The sequence below is a fragment of the Nomascus leucogenys genome, chromosome 22a (assembly GCF_006542625.1).
Source record: "Nomascus leucogenys isolate Asia chromosome 22a, Asia_NLE_v1, whole genome shotgun sequence".
NCBI lineage: Eukaryota > Metazoa > Chordata > Mammalia > Primates > Hylobatidae > Nomascus > Nomascus leucogenys.
Window position 1 is genome coordinate 141,990,427 of NC_044402.1, and position 19,440 is coordinate 142,009,866.

Consider the following 19,440-nt stretch of genomic DNA (forward strand, 5'->3'; position numbering starts at 1 on the left):
TCTCAAATTCCGTTCCTCATCCCCGTCTCCTGCTCCTCCCCAAAAGCCTCTCCCACTCGGCACCCTCCAGGTGCTCAAGCCTCATCCCTGTAGCTGGCCTGCTGCTCTTTTGCTTCTCAACCCCCTGAACCCAGCCAGTCCTCCAGCATTGCTACCACCGCCGCTCTCTCCCTCAAGTCCGAGCCATCGCCATCTACCCTGGGATGGCCACAACAGTCACCAGCGCCCCCCTCAAAACTGTACTGGAATAGGAATTTTTTTTTTAAAAAGTCATGGCTGGGTGCAGTGGCTTACCTGGCCAACATGGTGAAACCCCGTCTCTACAAAAAAAAAATACAAACAATTAGCCGGGCATGACGGCACATGCCTGTAGTCCCAGCTGCACAGGAGGCTCAGGTGAGAGGATCGCTGGAGCCCAGGGGGTGGTGGCCGCAGTAAGCCGAGATCATGCCACTGCACTCCAGTCTGAGATTGTCTCAAAACAACAACAACAAAAAAGTCATTAAATACTGCCAAAAAGGTGGGGAAACTTGGATACAATAAACAATAGTAAATAAAGTAACCAGTAAAATGTATACTTCGATCTAATAATCATGGCTGCTTGATGGGGGGAATAAGAAGCACCTGGAACTAAGCTTGCATACAGCCTCCATCTAGAGAAGGTGGCACACAGGACCGATTAGCTCTCAATAGTTACACAAAGAGTTACAAAAAGGCTCATGTGTTTGTTTTTAAAACTGAAAGATGGGCTGGGCACAGTGACTCACAACCGTAAACCCAGAGCTTTGGGAGACTGAGACGGGAAGATCACTTGAAGCCAAGGGTTCAAGACCAGCCCAGGCAACACAGTAAGACTCTGTTGCTACAAAAAATTTAAAAAATTAGCCGGATGTGGTGGTACGCGCCTGTAGGCCCAGCTACTCGGGAGGCTGAGGTGGGAGGATGGCTTGGGCCCAGGAGGTCAAGGCTGCAGTGAGCTGTGATAGAACCACCACACTCCAGCCTGGGTGACAGAGCAAACCCCTGTCTCTTAAAAAAAAAAAAGAAAAGAAAAAATTGAAACATATCCACTAGAAGAATAGTAAGAAAACGGTGAGGAAGCCTAACAAATTAAAAAGGTAGGCCCGAATTCCCACTTATCAGTAATCACAATTATAAATGACTAAATTACTCTACAAAAAGACTTTTGGATTGAGTTAAAAATATAACTATAAAATAAGATGAAAAGGTTGAAAATAAGGAAATGAAGAAATAAGACTTTAAATGGGACAAAAAGGAGTTTCTTGTGTTGGTAACAGGAAAACTTACGCATCAAACAGCATGGTCTTGAGGCGGAAAGCAAAACTTGGACATACAAGCAGAAACGGGCACCTCCAGAAGCACAGGGGAGGCCTACCTCACCTTTCTTGGAAATCAGCAGACCGAGGGCCTGACAAGGAGCTAGGGAACGCTCTGGTCCGCTGACTAACACAAGTAAGCAAGTGCCCAGCTTCAGGCGGGAACAATGTAACCAAGGAGTGGTGAGGACACATTCTTCTAGCACCACACTGCAACAGTCACAAAAAGGGACTGTGTTAGCCACAGTGCAGTCTCAAAGGATTCCACAAAGCAGAACTCCTTCAGACCTTACCATTAGACCTTAACGCAATCAAATTTTAAAGTAACTACAAAAAAATTAGCTCCTCTCCTCCAATCTGTGTGCACTTAAAAATCTGTCAACACCCTTTTAAATAACCACAGGGTTAAAGGGGGCATCAAGGCTGGAATTACAAACGATTCAGAAATGAACAGCAACAAAAGCAGAGAGAGGTAGATCCATGGCGCGTAGCCCAAGGAACAGAAGAGCCACAGCCTCCACTGCAGGGTTAAGGAACACACCAGGAACAGAACTACAAGAAAAAAACCCAAGAAAGTAAAAAGATGTAAAGATTAATGAGCATAAACAACAATTCAGAGACACGAAGGGCTGGCTGTTTGGAAAAACCTGTAATGGCAACAAACTTCAGGAAGTTTAACCAAGAGGAACAGAGAGAAGGTGTCAAAAGCAGCATCAGCTCTGATAACTATAAACAGCTTTAAAATTCCAAGAGAAGCTGGGAGGCCGAGGCAGGTGGATCACCTGAGGTCAGGAGTTCGAGACCAGCCTGACCAACATGGAGAAACCACTGTCTCTACTAAAAATACAAAATTATCCGGGCATGGTGGTGCGTGCCTGTAATCCCAGCTACTCAGGAGGCTGAGGCAGGAGAATCGCTTGAACCTGGGAGGTGGAGGTTGCGGTGAGCCAAGATTGCACCATTGCACTCCAGCCGGGGCAACAAGAGCAAAACGCTGTCTTAAAAAAAAAAAAAAAATTCCGAGAGAAGGCCTGGTGTGGTGGCTCACACCTGTAGCCAACATGGTGAAACATCATCTCTACTAAAAATATAAAAATTAGCCGGGTGTGGTGATGGGGGCCTGTAATCCTAGCTACTTGGGAGGCTGAGGTAGGAGAATTGCTTGAACCCAGGAGGCAGAGGTTGCAGTTAGCTGAGATCTCACCACTGCACTCCAGCCTCGGCAACAGAGTGAGATGATTTCAAAAAATAAAATAAAATTCCAAGAGAAAATAGTATACAATTTCAACCTGAGAATCAGGAAATCTAGATTTGATCTGAAAATCTAGGTCAGCAGTACTCAATGGCACTGCTCCTCCCCAGGACACATCTGGACAACGTGTCGGACGGGCTTTGTTTTCGGTTGTGCTAACGGCTGTTACCCTGAGGATCCAGGAGGTCCTGAAAACCTTGTTCCACTATCAGATACTTATTGACAAGCATTGATCCAGATGAAGTCAACAATGTGGTAGGAATATGATTGTCCTATGTATAGGCCAGGCAAAGGAAACCACCCGCCATATGTAAACATCTAGAAATCAATTTTAAGAAGTACTTAACAGTAAAATACGGGAAAAAACAGAAATAGAGCTAATAAGCATACAAAGATTACACAGGAAATTGTTTTTCGAGACAGGGTCTGTCACCCAGGCTGGAGTACAGTGGTGCCATCACAGTTCACTACAGCCTCGACCTCCCAGGCTCAAGCTATCCTGCCTCAGTCTCCCAAGTAGTTGGGACCACAGGTGTGCAACACGATACTTGGCTAATTTTTAAATTATTTATAGAGATGGGGTCTCCCTGACGGAGCTTGCAGTGAGCTGAGACCGCACCACTGAACTCCAGCCTGGGGGACAGAGTGAGACTCCATCTCAAAAAAAAAGAAAAAAGAGATGGGGTCTCCCTATGTTGCCCAGGCTGGTTTGAACTTCTGGACTCAAGTAATCTTCCCTCTTCGGCCTCCCAAAGTGCTGAGATTACAGGCAAGAGCTACGAAATTTTTAATAACAACAAGGAATAGAACTTGGGAGGTGGCTGAGAAACAATAATTTTTTACCACTTCTTAGTCTACATTTCTGCAGTTTTAATTTTTGCAACAGAGAATGTATTGTATTTCTTTTTTTTTTTTTTTTGAGACAAAGTTGTGCTCTTTGTCACCCAGGCTGGAGTGCTGTGGCGCCATCTCAGCTCACTGCAACCTCCGCCTCCCAGGTTCAAGCTATTCTCCTGCCTCAGCCTCCTGAGTAGCTGGGATTACAGGAGTATGCCACCACGCCCGGCTGAGAATGTGTTTCAATAGATGTGTTTTGTTTTGTTTTGTTTTGTTTTTTTTGAGACAGAGTCTCACCCTGTCACCCAGGCCAGAGTGAAGTGGTGCAATCCTGGCTCACAGCAACCTCTGCCTCCCAAGTTCAAACGATCTGCCTGCCCCAGCCTCCCCAATAACTGGGATTACAGGCATGCACCACCATGTGCAGCTAATTTTTGTATGTTTTAGTAGTATGTTTTTGTATGTTTCACCATATTGGCCAGGGTGGTCTCGAACTCCTGACCTCAAGTGATCCGCCCACCTCAGCCTCCCAAAGTGCTGGGATTACAGGTGTGAGCCACTGAATCCAGCCTCAATAGATGCTTTAATTGAATAGATGTTAAAATAATTATTAATGTTCATAATGATTTAACTTCAAGGATATTCATTAAAACGTGAACGGAAAGAACCTCCTCATGATTTTAACAGTTTCTGATATTTGCTTTTTCTGAGCATTTACTCTCTTATTTTCCATCTAGCTCCTAACTCATCTGGAATTTCTGTTGCATAAGGTATGAAACAGAAGCTATCTTTCCCTGTGCACTCTCCACGGAGGCATTCAGGCGCTCCCGGCTGATGCGTGCTGCCTGCCTCCTTCACGGCCTACATCCCTACACACACGGATGCCTCTTGTGGGACCGGGTGCAGTGAGGCCTGCTTTCTAACCTGGGTTCCCTCATCCACAAGGTGTGGCTACGACCAGAGCTTCCTCCTGAGAGTGCAGGGAGCTTGTGACACCCCCCAGAAATGCTCAGGGGACGTCGGCCACCTTGCAGAGAAACCCCTCCTAACGGGAAGAGAGCATGGGTACGCGAGGCTCCGGTACTGACCGCGGCTGGGCGACAGCAGGCCACTCGGGTAGGGGACGCTCACTCTCCTCAGCTCATCCAGCTTCTCCTGTAGCTTCCGCACCTGGCTGTCGGAGCGGCTGACCCTCTGCCGCAGGCTCTTCAGCTCACCGTTTTTCTTCTCCACCTGCTCCCGCAGGCAGCACACCTGGCTCTTGTTCTGCCGGGAGGAGAAGCAGTAGGAGTGCAGTGAGTCGATGAGCTTGCAGGCCCCTGACGCCGACAGGATGACCTCGTTGATGGACATGGGGCTGGCGTCGCTGTGCTCGCTCTGCACGGCTTCCGTGGCTGGCTTCGGGGTGACGTCGGCAGGAGGGGCAGAGGGGCTCTGGGAAGGCTTCTGCGGTGTCGCGGTAAGTGATGAGCTGGGGGGGCTCTGGGCCAGGCCCTTGTCGGGCCCCAGGCTGCTCCCACTGCAGCTTGGTTCCACATCTTTCTTCGGCCTCTTGCGGTCAATGGGCTCTCGGGGGACAGATGGCCTTTCTCGGGTGTGCTTGGAGGAGAAACTGTACGAATGAAGTGAGCCGATAAATTTGCACGCCCCAGATCCTGGGGGCGTAAAGTCATCCATGGAAATGCCACTCTTATCTGCCACGCCCCCTTCGATGGAGGAGGTGGCGCTCTCATCGCCAGCATCTGTGGCAGACGCTTCTGCTTTCCCCTGGCTGCCTGCCACCATGGTGGCCAGTCCATCTCCTGGAGTTCGTTCCAGGGCTTGCTGGGCCTGCTCCTGGCTGGCGGCCTCCTGGGCCGCCCTGAGTGCGGCTTCACCCTGCAGAGCAGCTCGCTTCAACCTGCGGGACTCTGGCTTGGCCATCGGGTTTTCACTTGAGGACGGGGACCAACCTGCAGCTCCTCTGCCGGTGGCGGCACTCGAGTGTCCCCTCACACCCCCTGTGGCCTTGCTGGCATCTTTTCTCCGGGTGCGGCCATGGCCTCCAGCCCCCCTCTTCTTCTCAGTCAGGTGGAAGATGGATGGCACGGCCGTGGGCTTCAGCAGGCGATGCTGGTCCTCCAGCCTCTTGGAGAAGCTGTCTTTGGTGAAATGCTCACTACAGAGAAATGAATACTTAGTGGGAGTCCAGTTATCCCTCTGAACAGCTTTTAACCATTGGATTAGACGTTTTGAGTCCTTTAGGGGGAACCTACAGGACAAATGACAAAAAGTAATTAGAAATAATTAAATGTCTCCCCTTAAAATAATCAACTGTAAAAGCAAAACGAGTATTTTTGCAAGCACCCTAAGCCTTATTGACTTTATCCACTTAAAAGAATACTTCAAAAAGATTTAAGGAACATCTTCTACCCCAAGTTATTACTGGAATAGAAATCTGAAAGACCTGTTGTCTACCCATACAGAGCTTATAGTCTGTAGGGCGGATGGGAAAGAAGGTAACTAACTGCTCCCCAGGCTGTGGTGAATGCCCTATGGGGACACAGGACGCTGAGAGACAGTGCCAGAATGGCCTCAGGACAGCAGGAAATAGCTCCTAGAAGCTGACTGCTAACCAACCCTCCCAACCTGCCTGGAAGGTAGGACTCTGGGTACCAAAACCAGGGCCAGTGTCCACAGAGACTAGGGCGTGACAGGTCAGGACTGCACGGAGGCAGCCCTGGCTGTGCGCAAGCAGCTAAGAATCTGGAGACCTCCAGGAGACTCCAGAGCTACAGTTCTGTGTTCCTGTTGCATGCCCACCTCCAGGAGTAAAAATGCTCCTTTTAAAAGTCAACCAGCCCAGGGACAGGGCACAGTGGTGCTCGCCTGCAGTTCCAAGTACTTGGGAGCCTGAGGCTTGAGGGTTCTTTGAGCCCAGAAATTCGAAGTTACAGTGAGTCAAGACTGTACCACCGCTCCCCATCCTGGGGAACAGACTGAAAAAAAAAAAATCAACCAACTCAGATGAACCTTGAGGACATTATACTGAATGAAATAGGGCAGTTGCAAAAGACAAACACTGCATGATACCACTCACATGAGGTACTCAATCGAATTCACAGAGACAGGAGAATGCAGGTTACCAGAGCCTGGGGAGAGGAGGACTGGGGTATTAGTGTTTAATGAGTGCAGAGATTCGGCTTTACAAAATAAAAATAATTCTGGAGATGGATGGTGGTGACAGCTGCACAACAATGTGAATGTATTTGTTGCCATGAACTGTACACTGAAAAAGTGGTAGGAAAGGCTGGGAGCCGTAGCTCACGCCTGTGATCCCAGCTACTCTGGAGGCTGAGATGGGAGGACCACTTGGGTCCAGGAGGTTGAGGCTGCAGTGAGCTACGGTCATACCATTGCACTCCAGCCTGAGTGACAGAGTGGGACTCTGTCTCCAAAAAAATTTAGGATGGTAAATTTCATGTTACATGCATTATACCATAATTTAAAAACTGTGGGAGAAAAGCAACCAGCACAGGAAGATACTGAATAGGATGCTTAGTCATTTCTTCTTTATTACCTAATAAAGATCCTTCATAACCATTTCTTCATTAAGGCAAGCTCTGTGTTTAAGAAAACAGGCCTGGGCCGGGCGGGGTGGCTTATACCTGTAATCCCAGCACTTTGGGAGGCCGAGGCAGGTGGATCACCTGAGGTCAGGACTTTGAGGCCAGAGTTCGAGACCAGCCTGGCCAATATGGTGAAACCCTGTCTCTACTAAAAATACAAAAAAATTAGATGGGCGTGGTAGCGCGTGCCTGTAATCCCAGCTACTTGGAAGGCTGAAGCAGGAGAGTCGCTTGAACCCAGGAGCGGAGGTTGCAGTGAGCCGAGATCGCACCAATGCACTCCAGCCTGGGCGACAGAGGGTGACTCCATCTCGAGAAAAAAAAAAACCCAGGCCCTAATGTGCACATAAGGGACAGGGTGGTCAGTTCTAACTGCTATTTGCTCTACCTGAGGCCAGTGTGGACCAGGACAAATCCTAACAGGATGGACTGGGCCGTTCTAAGCAACAGGCCTTCTAACCTCCTTTCTGAATGCTTTGTGAGGCCAACTCCAAAGGTACGCCCCCCACTCCCAATTCGGATGTCCTTTCCTCCCATACCATGTTAGACTGTTGCAACACGTTGCCTCGTTTTCAAGAAACAATAACAAAACTTCTAGGACACAAGCTCTGAAGGAAATTGTCAAGAAAGTGCGCTGGCTGACTTGTGAAACAATCTAATGTTATTAATTCTTATAATACATTGCAATGATTTAAGACTTACAGCAAACTACTGTGAACTTTCAATAACACTATAAATAACACGTGCCATTCCCGTCTTTAAAACTTAAATAACACCAGGCAACATAAAACAGAAACATCTGCAAAGTGGTTTTTAAAGTCTGTTCGCGGTTCTGGTGCCTCCCGCGTGTAATCCGCAGAAATCTCACTCAAATAGGCTGAACTCACAAGGCCTTAGGGGGGTTTGGGCCCTGCCGCGGGGGCCCACGTGGGAAGCGGCCGAGAGCCCCGGGCCAGGCTCTAAGGGAGCGCAGGAGGATGCCGTCCCCAGCCGGCCGTCCCGTAGACTCTCCGCGCGTACCCGCGTCCTGGGCTCGGGGGCCCAGTCCCGGAAAGCCCTCCCGGCTGTCAGCTAGGGAGGCGCAGGTCGCATCTGCCCGGTCGCTCCTGCTCGCAGACATCCAGGCCGACCGCCCGCGCGGTCCGGAGAGGCAACAGTCGCGGCCGAGCAGGACAATCGGCCCAGGACCTGCGCTTCCACAGCGTGCGGCTTCTGAAGCCGCGGCGCCGGCCGGATCGAACGCGCGCAGGGCGGACCCAGGCGGCCGGGGTGGGGGCGGCTGCGCTGTCCGAGGCGCCCGGCCCAGAGACGGCGCCCGGGCCAAGGTCACACAGCGCCCACGCCCGCTCCCCCGCGCCCCGGCCGCCAAGGCCCGGCGCCCCCGCCCCCAGCGTTCGGGACGGCCGCGGGGCCTCAGTTTCCCCGCACGGCCGGGTCGGGGCGGGGGCGTGGCGGCCCGGGGCCCGCGTACCTGTGGAAGGAGACGGCGCGCTTCTCGCCCTTTCCCTGCCGGTTGGAGCAGTTCACGGCCGCACAGCAGATCACCATCGCGGGCCTTGGCCCAGCCGCGCAGGCAGGCCCCGGCCCTAGCCGCCCGCCCGCCCGCGGACCGCCCCGAGGGAGGGAGCGCGGCGGCGACACGGCTCGGGACGTGGGCCGGCCCGCGGCGTCCGCGCCGTACGGCAAGATGGAGGCGCAGGCGCCCGCCGCGGGCCCGCCCCCGCCCCCGCCCGCGTCCTCGCCAGCCGCGGGTTCGGGCGTCTTCGGGACCAGCGGGGCGCAGCAGGCCCCTCGCAGCGTCCGCCGGCAGGCGGGCAGGCGGGCGGGGGAGTCGCCCCGGCGGGGCAAGTCCGTACGGCGACATGGGCGCGCCGAGCACGTCCGTACTGCAAGATGGCTGCCCGGACGGGGACCGAGCTCGCCTCTGCCGCCTCGACAACTGCTCCTGGGTCCTCTACGACGAGGAAGCGCCACCCATGGCACGCAGTGTCCGGTCGGACAGCAGAGCGAGCCGTCGTCCCGCGACACGATCCCACGCTGCCCGCAGGGCGCCCCGGGGCTCGCGTCGGCCCGGCCGTACGCCAAAATGGCGGCTCCCACGTATTTCCGCTCGCGCGCCGTATCGTTTTCGCCGCCTGCGCCGGCGCTCCGATTGGCCCCCGCGGCATCCCGTCGCCGCGTCGCGTTGCGGGCCAGTCGGAGCGACGCCGCTCGGGTCAGTCGGCGGCCGGACTGGGAAGATGGACGCAGGTGAGGAGTTGCCGGGGGTCGGTCTTTCCGCAGGAGGTGCTCCCCTTGTCATTGTCCTCCCCTGCTCGGGCCGGGCTGCCGCGACTCGCCTCGGGGCACGCCGGTGCGGGCCAGGCTGGGCCGGGGAGGCGGGCGCTGCGGGAGCGCGGGGCGGTGTTGGTGGCTGGTGGGCGGTGGGCGGTGGGAGCGGGAGGGGGACGGCGGCGCCCTGCGCCGCGGAACCGGCCGTCGGTTGCGCTGGAGCTTCTCCTGCTTTTCCGGTCCCGTCCGGAGCGCTCCGGAGGTTGTGGCTGCACAGGCCCTTGCGCCAGGTCGGCCGTGGAGGGCGGCGGAGCCTGCCGGGCGGGGAGAGGCGCGGCGGCGGACGGGGCGGCCGCGATCCGGGCCGGGGACACGAGCGGCGGGCGAAAGCGTAGCCTTTCCGCAGCTGAGCGTGAAGGGATGGAAACTCTTTAACTTTTATGAAGTTATTGGTAGGTTGGAGGTGAGAAACATGACGTGTTCATCACAGTATACGCATCTTTTTTGTTTTTGTCTTCAATTTAGTAACCAGTAGATTCTCCAAGCTGCTTTTCCGTGACGAGAAAGAGAAACAGTGAATTTGTATCATCGGGTCTTAGTTTCTTGGGGCCCTAAGAGAGAGAGAAAGAGAGGGAGAGTGTGTGTGTGTGTGCGTGCGTGTGTGTGTGTGTGTGTAGGGAGTGTTGGGTTTTTTTCCTATCCTTTCATGCTTCCGCTCCATTTTTGCTAGCAAGATATTTTAAGTCAGTGACAAACTCATCGCTTGCCCAGTAGCCCTAGAAATATTTTTACACAGATGTTTTAGCCCATTCATTCTTTGTGGGAACTGATTTGCCTTTTATCAAGTATCCCCCATCTGTAAAGAAAGATTTTCATCTGGTTTAATTCTGTCGTTCTGAATGGGATTGATTTTACTTTTTATTTTTCTGGTAGTTACAACATAAATTTATTAAGATCTGAGTTGGAAAACTGTAATGTGTATTGCCAGTATCTGCTTAAATGATTTGTAGCAGCTCACCACTTAAATGTGGTAGGTGGCTGGAGGAAACAGCCCTGACTCCCTAAGGAGCATGTTGACCAGGTGTATATCTTGTGAAGTTTGTTTTTTGGAATAACTGTCAGACACGGTTGAACTATTTGCAGCTGTGTACTATTTGTTGTTTACTATTTTACAGCTGTTGTATTATATCTTTTTAGGTATTATTGTTTGTGATGCAGGATTTTTCTCAGCCACTTTGCCAGCCAGAGACCTCCGGCTGGCGAGGCCCCTGCCCAGGCCTTAATTGGGTCCGGGCTCGCCGCAGGAGATGCCCCATCTACTTGGTCCACCGGTGGGCACCTGGTTTGCACTATGGCACGGATACCATGGCCACCATGACTGTATGCTCAGCCCCTCGCGGGAGTGGGTGTGTGGGTGAGTGAGTGCCGGGTCCTGCCAGCTGTTTCAAGCACAGGCACCAGAGTGGGCTCTGCAGAGCTTACAGCTAGACATGTGGCAAGCAACTCCTGCAGTGGACTCCAGCATCCAGACAAGGGGACAGTAGATTCTGGTGTCCAGACAAGGGGAAGGCAGTGGTGCCCAAGCAGGGGTGCTTGCAACCCTGAAGCCCAAGAGGGGGTGTTGCAGAGTGTCAGCAGCCCTGTTACTCCCATTGCCCTGCTCCAGGCTATAGCTCTGGGGCTGCCTCCGTCCCCCGCTGCTTCCCGTTGCTGCCTCCTGTCATGTGGGCTGTGACGTGGGGCGGCTGCCCTTTGCCAGCAGAGGGCCAAGGGCCACAGTGTTACAGCCTTCTTTGTACCTGCATTCATTGGGTCCCTAGTTCTTGTCCCACGTCCAAGAAGAGTGAGATTACACTTACACTGACAAAGGGTGAGGAGGATGGAGAATAGTTTCATTGAGTGATGAAACACCTCTCATCAGAGAGGGGACTCAAGGGTGGTCTTCCACCCAAAGTCAGGTGGTCTCCCTTGGTGTGGCTGGGTCCAGGGCTTTTATGGGCTCAGAATGGGGAATGTGTGCTGATTTTTTTGTGAGTATGCAAAAAAGGCTAAAACAAAGTCACCACTCAAAGGTGGGCACAACAGTGTAATAAACCAATTAGAGAAGGGTAGGTATATGTAAAATAGGTGAAGGGTGGGGATTAATTAGAGGAAAGCACACCAAACAGGAAGAGAGGTTCGCAGTCCAGTCTGTGGATTTATCCGAGACTCATCGCTTGGCTTTCAGGCTTTAAGCTGTGGCTTGAAGGTTGGGTTTCACTGGTGACCCGCCCCTCCCTGCCGAGGATTTGTCTGTCTCCTGCCTCTATCTTTTCGATACCTCGAGGCTGGAGTATCATGAGAGACTTGGCTAAGGTCAAAAACACAGTTCAGCGTCGGTCCTAAAATGTGAAAATCATCATGTTCAAGTTAGGAGAACAGTTACGTTGTTACATGACGATGCTTTGTCTTTTATTTTCCCTTGACAACCATATTGACACGATGATACTTTAATAGGACACGGGATGCTGCTGCATGTGGGATCAGAGTAGAAAAGGTGTTTGCATTTAAAGGTCTCTGCTTATGCTGATAAAAACGTATATGATGTTTGTAGGATATCATGAGGAATTTTCTTTCGGACTTGATGCTGTATTTCCTTTCAGAGATGATTAATGATCTGCCCTCCTCTGATCGCTAGAGTTCTTGAAGATTCTGCCTTCCTTGACCACGTGTAATACAGTTTTTGTTTGTTCTGATAGTCATTCATTCAGCACACTGCTTATTACTGACCGTCAGGTATGTGGTAGGCGTTGTTCTAGACCCTAGGACTACAGAAGTAACAACAGATGAAAACCATTGCCCTGGGGTAGCTAACGTTCTAGACTTGAGACCAGAATTAGCAGTGAAGTGTGTGGGTCCTGGGGGACGGTGATTTGGACCAAGGATGAGGAGGATTGGAATTGTAGCCAGGATGGTCAGGAAGGGTCTCACTCTGAAGGTAAGTTTTAACCAAGACTTAAAGCAGTGTAGGAGGAAGGGCAGGTAGCAAGAGCCTGGTGTGGCTCGGGTGCAGCAGGTGGCTGTGGGAGAAGCAGGAACTGAAGATAGAATGGTGACTTAGGCAAGGTCATAGTGAGGACTTCAGTGTTTGTTCTGGATAGGATGGCAACCCTTTGGAAGGTTTTGTTCTAGAGGAGGAGTAACATGATAGACTGTGTTTAACAGGCTTGCTCTGGCATCTCTTTTGAGAATACTGCAGAGGGATGAGGGCAGCTAAGAGACTGTTAAACAAGCCAGCAAGGAGATGCCAGTGGATTAGCTCAGGGTGGGTGAGAGGTTGACTTCTGCATGTGTTTTGGAGGTTGAGACAATAGGATTTGTTTGTAGATTGGAAGTTGGGAGAGGGATGGGTAGAGAGGGAGGAGTTAAAGATGGCCCCAAAGTGTATGGCCTGAGCTAAGCAACTCAGATGGGGGGACAGGCGTGGTGGCTCACGCCTGTAATCCCAGCACTTTGGGAGGCTGAGGCGGGCGGATCACAAGGTCAGGAGATCGAGACCATCCTGGCTAACATGGTGAAACCCTGTCTCTACTAAAAATACAAAAAATTAGCCGGGCATGGTGGCGGGCACCTGTGGTCCCAGCTACGCAGGAGGCTGAGGCAGGAGAATGGCGTGAACCCGGAAGGCGGAGCTTGCAGTGAGCCAAGACTGTGCCACTGCACTCCAGCCTGGGCGACAGAGCGAGACTCCCTCTCAAAAAAAAAAAAAAAAAAAAAGAAAGATGGGGAAGACTTGGGGAGGTCCTGTCTGGTGGGAAGCTTTCTGTTGTGAGTTTGGATTTATGTGTGTTCTTTCTGTTGTGAGTTTGGATTTATGTGTGTTGAATGTGAGGTGCACGTTAGACATCCTTGTAGAGCAGTGTCCAGTGGGCTTTTGGGTCTGCAGGTTTGGAACTAAAAGAATAGGCCTGGGCTGGAGATAGACTGGAGGTCACATCAGATGAGGTCACCCAGGGTCTGAATGTGGGTGGGAATGAAAAGAGGTAAAGGGCTTCTGCGGGTGTGGAGAGGTTCAAGAGGTGGCAGGCAGACCACACAGTGTGGCTGTGTTCTCCACCAGTCCCTAGCGCTGTCCCTAAAAGCACGCTCCACATGCAGAGGACTGGCAGGTGCCAGCACTTAAATAGCCACACTGCCCATTCCTTGAGGACAGAGCTGGCATCTTGTGCTTGCATTTCCAGTGCATCACTTGTGTCTGTGGTTGGTAATCAGAAAAAACAGAACTTGAATTAATAATAACCTACACATTCCCCTACTATAAAAACTTTCAGTTTGTAGAATTTAACATGAATGCAGTATGTTAGCATAAGGTGTAATGAATGCAGAGGTTGCTGGGGAGTGGGTTTTTTTTTTTTTCTTGAGGTGGAGTCTTGCTCTGTCGCCCAGGCTGGCGTGCGGTGGGTGCGATCTTGGGGAGTGGGTTTTAATGTCCACAGTCTGCCCAGTGTGTGCACTGAAACAGTGTTTTCTAGTTTTCCGATGTAGCTAAATTTGGAGTTCCTTTCTCTCTCTATTTTCATTCAGGACTGAACTACTAGCATTCTCATGTAAACTCTTGGAGATTAAAAAAAAAGTAGTAAACCTAAGAGTTTTCTAAAGGAAAAGAAGAACCCTTTGTTGAATTTATAAAATATAAATCTCTTGGAAAATAACTTCTAAGTGTTTTAGGAAGGTTTCTTCGAAATGAAGTGCTTTACAGTAAGCTCTTAAATTTACTCTTTTTTTTTTTTTGTAGTCCTCTCTGGTTGAATGAAGTGTAATTGGTACTAAATGGAGAGAAGTTGGTTAAATTCATTGAGTACAATTCCCTACATTTCTGCCTGTCAGATTAATAATACTAAGTCACATTTTTTTCTGATGGAATTACTATATTATTAAAATGCCATCTGCCGTCTTCTGCTTGTGATCGCAGAAGTCCCAGGGAAGAGGGTGTGGAAAATCAAGTGTCTGGGATCCAGCCGACCAAATGGGAGAACTGCTTCTAAGGGGGAGTCTTTCTTAAGGTGTACAGTACCTCTCCGTCTTTTTTTTTTTTTCTTCTAAGACGGAGTCTCACTGTCGCCCAGACTGGCTGGAGTGCAGTGGCTCTATCTCGGCTCACTGCAGCCTTCGCCTCCTGGGTTCAAGAGATTCTCCTACCTCAGCCTCCCGAGTAGCTGGGATTACAGGTGTGCACCACCATGCCTGGCTAATTTTTTTATATTTTTAGTAGGGATGGGGTTTCACCATGTTGGCCAGGCTGTTCTTGAACTTCTGACCTCAAGTGATCTGCCCGCCTCGGCCTCCCAAAGTGCTGGGATTACAGGCGTGAGCCACCGCGCCCAGCCTGCCTCTTCATTTTGTTCCTCCTGCGTGTCATCTTTTTTTGATTTTTTTGAGGCAGGGTCTCACTTCATCGCTCAGACTGGAGTACCGTGTTGCAGCCGCAGCTCATTGCAGCCTTGGCCTCCTGGGCTCAAGTGATCTTCTTGCCTCACATTCCTCAGTAGCTAAGACTACAGGTGTCCACGCCTAGCTAATTTTTTTTTTTTTTTTAAGAGAGACAGGGTCTCCCTGTGTTGCCCAGGCCGGTCTCAAACTCCTGGGCTCAAGTGATCCTCCCATCTTGGCCTCTTAAAGTGCTGGGATTATAGGTGTGAGCCACTGCGCCCGGCCAGTGGGTATTTTCTTCAAAGCTTGACTCCTTTTCTGTCAGGAGCTATGTGAATTACCTTATAAATCACGTGATGTAGCATGTGAAGATGATGAAATTATGACGGGGCTGTGAAATAAGACAAGGGACCCTCTCCATGGAGAATTGCTGAGGCAGCTGGCCTCAGGCCTAAGTGGATCTCATTCATCTGAGAGTCAGTGAAGGAACCTGGCTGGGCGTGGTGGCTCACACTTGTAGTCCCAGCACTTTGGGAGGCTGAGGTGGGTGGATCACTGGAGCCCAGGAGTTTGAGACCAGCCTGGTTAACATAGCGAAACCCCACCTCTACAAAAAATACAAAAATTAGGCATGGTGGTGCATGCCTGTAGTCCCAGCTACTCAGGAGGCTGAGGTGGGAGGATCCCTTGAGGCCGGGAGGGGGAGGTTGCAGTGAGCTGAGATCACACCACTGCACTCCAGCTTGGGTGACAGAGCCAGAACCTGTGTCAAAAAAAAAAAAGAAGGAACGTTTGGGAATGGAATCATCGTGTTGGTCCATCTGTAAATGTTAGTGATTGTGAGCGTTAGTTTTGCACCCATTGTGGGTTCTCACCCCACTGGGAAAACTGGTGGCTGTGCCCCATTTCATGGGTGAGGAGACTGAGGCTGGAAGAAGTCCAGGCCTGTGTCTGTCCTGTAGCTATCGAGCAGGCGCTCAGACTCCAGAAGGAAACCTCAGTAGAAATCGGAAGTGTCGGCCGGGCGCGGTGGCTCATGCCTGTAATCCCAGCACTTTGGGAGGCTGTGGTGGGCGGATCATCTGAGATGAGGAATTCGAGACCAGCCTGACCAACATAGGAGAAACTCATCTCTACTAAAAATACAAAATTAGCCAGGCATGGTGGCACACACCTATAATCCCAGCTACTTGGGAGGCCGAGGCAGGAGAATCGCTTGAAACCGGGAGGCGGAGGTTGCAGTGAGCCGGATCGCGCCATTGCACTCCAGCCTGGGTGACGAGCAAAACTCCACCTCAAAAAAAAAAAAAGGAAGAAATTAGAAGTGGTGGCTCACGCTTGTAATCCCAGCACTTTGGGAGGCCGAGGCGGGCGGATCACGAGGTCAGGGGATCGAGACCACGGTGAAACCCCGTCTCTACTAAAAATACAAAAAATTAGCCGGGCGTGGTGGCGGGCGCCTGTAGTCCCAGCTACTCGGAGAGGCTGAGGCAGGAGAATGGCGTGAACCCGGGAGGCGGAGCTTGCAGTGAGCCGAGATTGCGCCACTGCACTCCAGCCTGGGCGACAGAGCGAGACTCCGTCTCAAAAAAAAAAAAAAAGAAAAGAAATTAGAAGTGTTAATTCCAAAAAAGTTATCTTCCTCCATTATAAAGTAGGATCTGGAAGGTCAGAGAGGTCTCTGTACCGTTCCGATGCCTCAGCCCATGGCTCCTTGTGGTCTTCCTCTTCAGCTGCAGCTGTGAGGGTGTCCAGGAGGGGTGACTGCTGCTCGGAGGGCCTGCCAAGGGCATTCCCTCCTGTCCTCCAGCATGAGAGGGACAATGTGGGGCCCCTAGAGTACGGGGAAGACCTCCTCCTAGCTGAAGGGATGCGAGTCTGAGAGTCTGTTGGCTCTTTTGTAGGAATCGCTGCAGGTCTCTCTGGTCCTTGGAGCCAGCCCGGGAAGCGGGTGGCAGGCTCTTGCTCTCTAGATGCAGTCACTCTTGGAGGAAAGGGCGTTATGTTGGATTCAGTGTTAGTAAAAAGACTCATGTTTGGTCGGGTCTCTGTTGACCTTGTGCTCCGTGCTGCACCTCCGCTTACGGAACACCTCCCATCCATGCTGGGTCATGACTGCGCACCCGTTTCAGTGATCTGAGAAAGCTGGCCCCGAAAGAGCGGTTACTGCTCCCGTGCGGTTTAGAGCTCTTCCTGCGCCTTAACTTGTCCGTCTCACAGTGAGGACACCAAGTCGCAGGAAGGTCACCAGCCTGTGTGGTTGCGTGACTGCTCAGTGGTGGGTTCGGACTTCTGACTCCGCAGCTGGCGCTCCAGCTGTCAGGAACGTGCTCCAGGTGTGACGTGTGGACACTCCCCACTTGCAGCGTCCTCCACAGTACAGAGAGGAGGGTGCAGTGTGGTGGGAGAAGCAAGGGATCGTGTTTTCAGGGTGTCCGCCGCTAGCCCAGGGGAATGTGTGACTCACTCCCAACAGAGGGCAGGATTCTGGGGGAGGGCGGGAGTGCGTTTCTCTAGACGGAGAAGCAGCGCAGCTTGGGGCACAGTGGTGTGGGAGCCCTCCTTAGGGACCCCATGGGTCGTGTTCGCCGTGGCTGCGTTGCTCCTGTTCGCTGTCAAGCACCGTGATTGCTCCTTGGTTTTGCTCCCCTCGGGTTTCCTGGTCTCCTCGATGGTTTATGCAGTGAGGAATCTGAGGCCACACACCCGTAATTTTCACAGTTACAGCTGGAGGTGTGGTGGTGTATTTGAACTTAATGGAACACCTCTTATTCCCTTTACTCTGAAGTTGGCTTCCTTGCCTATAAAGTTTGCTGATAAACCCAAGAAATACACCTGCTTTGCATTTTACTGCTTCTATGATGAAAATCCCTTAACTTCACAGCCGCTCAGGCCGCGTGACCCTACTTTCAGAGGGAGCTTTTTTCCTTTTCTTCCTTATCTATACTTCTCTCATTCCTTTATCATTTATATTTTTAATATGGGAAACTAGACATCCTAGAAGTTTCTCAGTTTCCAGATTCTGATACTGCAGACTGTTACTGATTCAACAGTGTGGTCTTTTTTCTGATGACATACACCACATTCTTCTGAAATACAGATGGTCTCCAAACTACCATGGTTTGACTTATAATTTTTTGACTTTATGATAGTGTGAAAGCAGTATGCATTCTATAGAAACCATACTTCACGTTTTGAATTTTGATCTTTTCCTGGGCTAGTAGTATGCCCCCAGATACTCTGGAGATGCCAGATAGCTCCTCTTCAGCCACATGATGAGGAGGGGGAATGACCCCTGCTCTCCAGGGCACTGTGTTGCCAGCTGAGTTTGCCTAACCGTAGGCCAATGTAAGTGTTCTGAGCACATTTAAGGCAGGCCAGGTTAAGCTATGATGTTAGGTAGGTTACATGTATTCAATGCTTTTTTTGTTGTTGTTGTTGAAATAGAGTTTCACTCGCCCACCTGGGCTGAAATGCAGTGGCGCGATCTCAGCTCACTGCAGCCTCCACCTCCTGGGTTTAAGGAATTCTTCTGCCTCAGCCTCCCAAGTAGCTGGGATTACAGGCGCCTGCCACCATGCCCGAGTAATTTTTTGTGTTTTTAATGGAGATGGGATTTCACCATGTTGACCAGGCTGGTCTCGAACTCCTGACCTCAGGTGATCCAACCGCCTTGGCCTCCCAAAGTGCTGGGATTACAGGTATGAGCCCCTGTGCCTGGCCTCAGTGCATTTTTGACTTAAGTATTTTCAACTTACAATGGGTTTATTGGACATAATCCCATCCTAATTAAGGAACATCTGTAGTCTACAAAGAGATACTTGCCAGTGTTCATTTAGCTCTGCTGTACTTTAAATAAAAGATATGTATATCTTTAGTTCAAAGCTGGTGCCTTGGAACAGTCTCAAACATGAGAAGAATGTTCCAACAGCAAGATGGAATCATTGTCCTGCAGTGTTGAAATTAGACCGGTGGTGGCCAGGCACAGTGGTTCACGCCTGTAATCCCAGCACTTTGGGAGGCCGAGGTGGGCGGATCACTTGAGGTCAGGAGATCGAGACCATCCTGGCTAACACGGTGAAACCCCGTCTCTACTAAAAAAAAAAATACAAAAAATTAGCTGGGCGTGGTGGCGGGTGCCTCTAGTCCCAGCTACTCGGGAGGCTGAGGCAGGAGAATGGCGTGAACCGGGAGGCGGAGCTTGCAGTGAGCTGAGATCGCGCCACTGCACTCCAGCCTGGCGGGTGACAGAGCAAGACTCCATCTCAAAAAAAAAAAAAAAAAAAAAAAGAAATTAGACCGGTGGTGTTTTCATCCTTTTTCCTTGAGAATAAATTTTCTGGATTTTAGTCTATATATTGAATAAAGCCTAGAGGTCAAATAATATTAGGGACTTCTGAAAATTCAGGAGTGGCTTTAGAGAGGTAGCAGGGACATCATGATGTTTTTCAGCTCTTTAAAAAGATAGGAGTGGGCCGGGTGCGGTGGCTCACGCCTGTAATCCCAGCACTTTGGGAGGCCGAGGTGGGTGGATCACTTGAGGTCAGGAGATCGAGACCAGCCTGGCTAACATGGTGAAACCCTGTCTCTACTAAAAATACAAAAATTAGCCGGGCATGGTGGCAGATGTCTGTAATCCCAACTACTCGGGAGGATGAGGCAGGAGAATTGCTTGAACCCGGAAGGCGGAGGTTGCAGGGAGCCAGGATCATGCCACTGCACTCCA

At 51.1% G+C, this 19,440-nt stretch overlaps 2 protein-coding genes across 2 annotated transcripts in view; one reads left to right on the top strand and one right to left on the bottom strand.

The window, feature by feature from the left end:
• THAP4 (THAP domain containing 4) overlaps positions 1-8,799 on the bottom strand; it is a 50,988-nt gene extending 42,189 nt beyond the window's left edge. The window contains exons 1-2 of the mRNA XM_030803988.1: positions 8,506-8,799; positions 4,515-5,677 (exon numbers count right to left, since the gene is read on the bottom strand). Of these exons, the coding sequence (XP_030659848.1) occupies positions 4,515-5,677; positions 8,506-8,582 (1,240 nt within the window). The 5' untranslated portion in view covers positions 8,583-8,799. The remainder of the gene's footprint in view (positions 1-4,514; positions 5,678-8,505) is intronic.
• Positions 8,777-19,440, top strand: part of ATG4B (autophagy related 4B cysteine peptidase) — a 34,762-nt gene continuing 24,098 nt past the window's right edge. Inside the window, exon 1 of the mRNA XM_030803990.1 lies at positions 8,777-9,284. Within this exon, the coding sequence (XP_030659850.1) occupies positions 8,897-9,284 (388 nt within the window). The 5' untranslated portion in view covers positions 8,777-8,896. The remainder of the gene's footprint in view (positions 9,285-19,440) is intronic.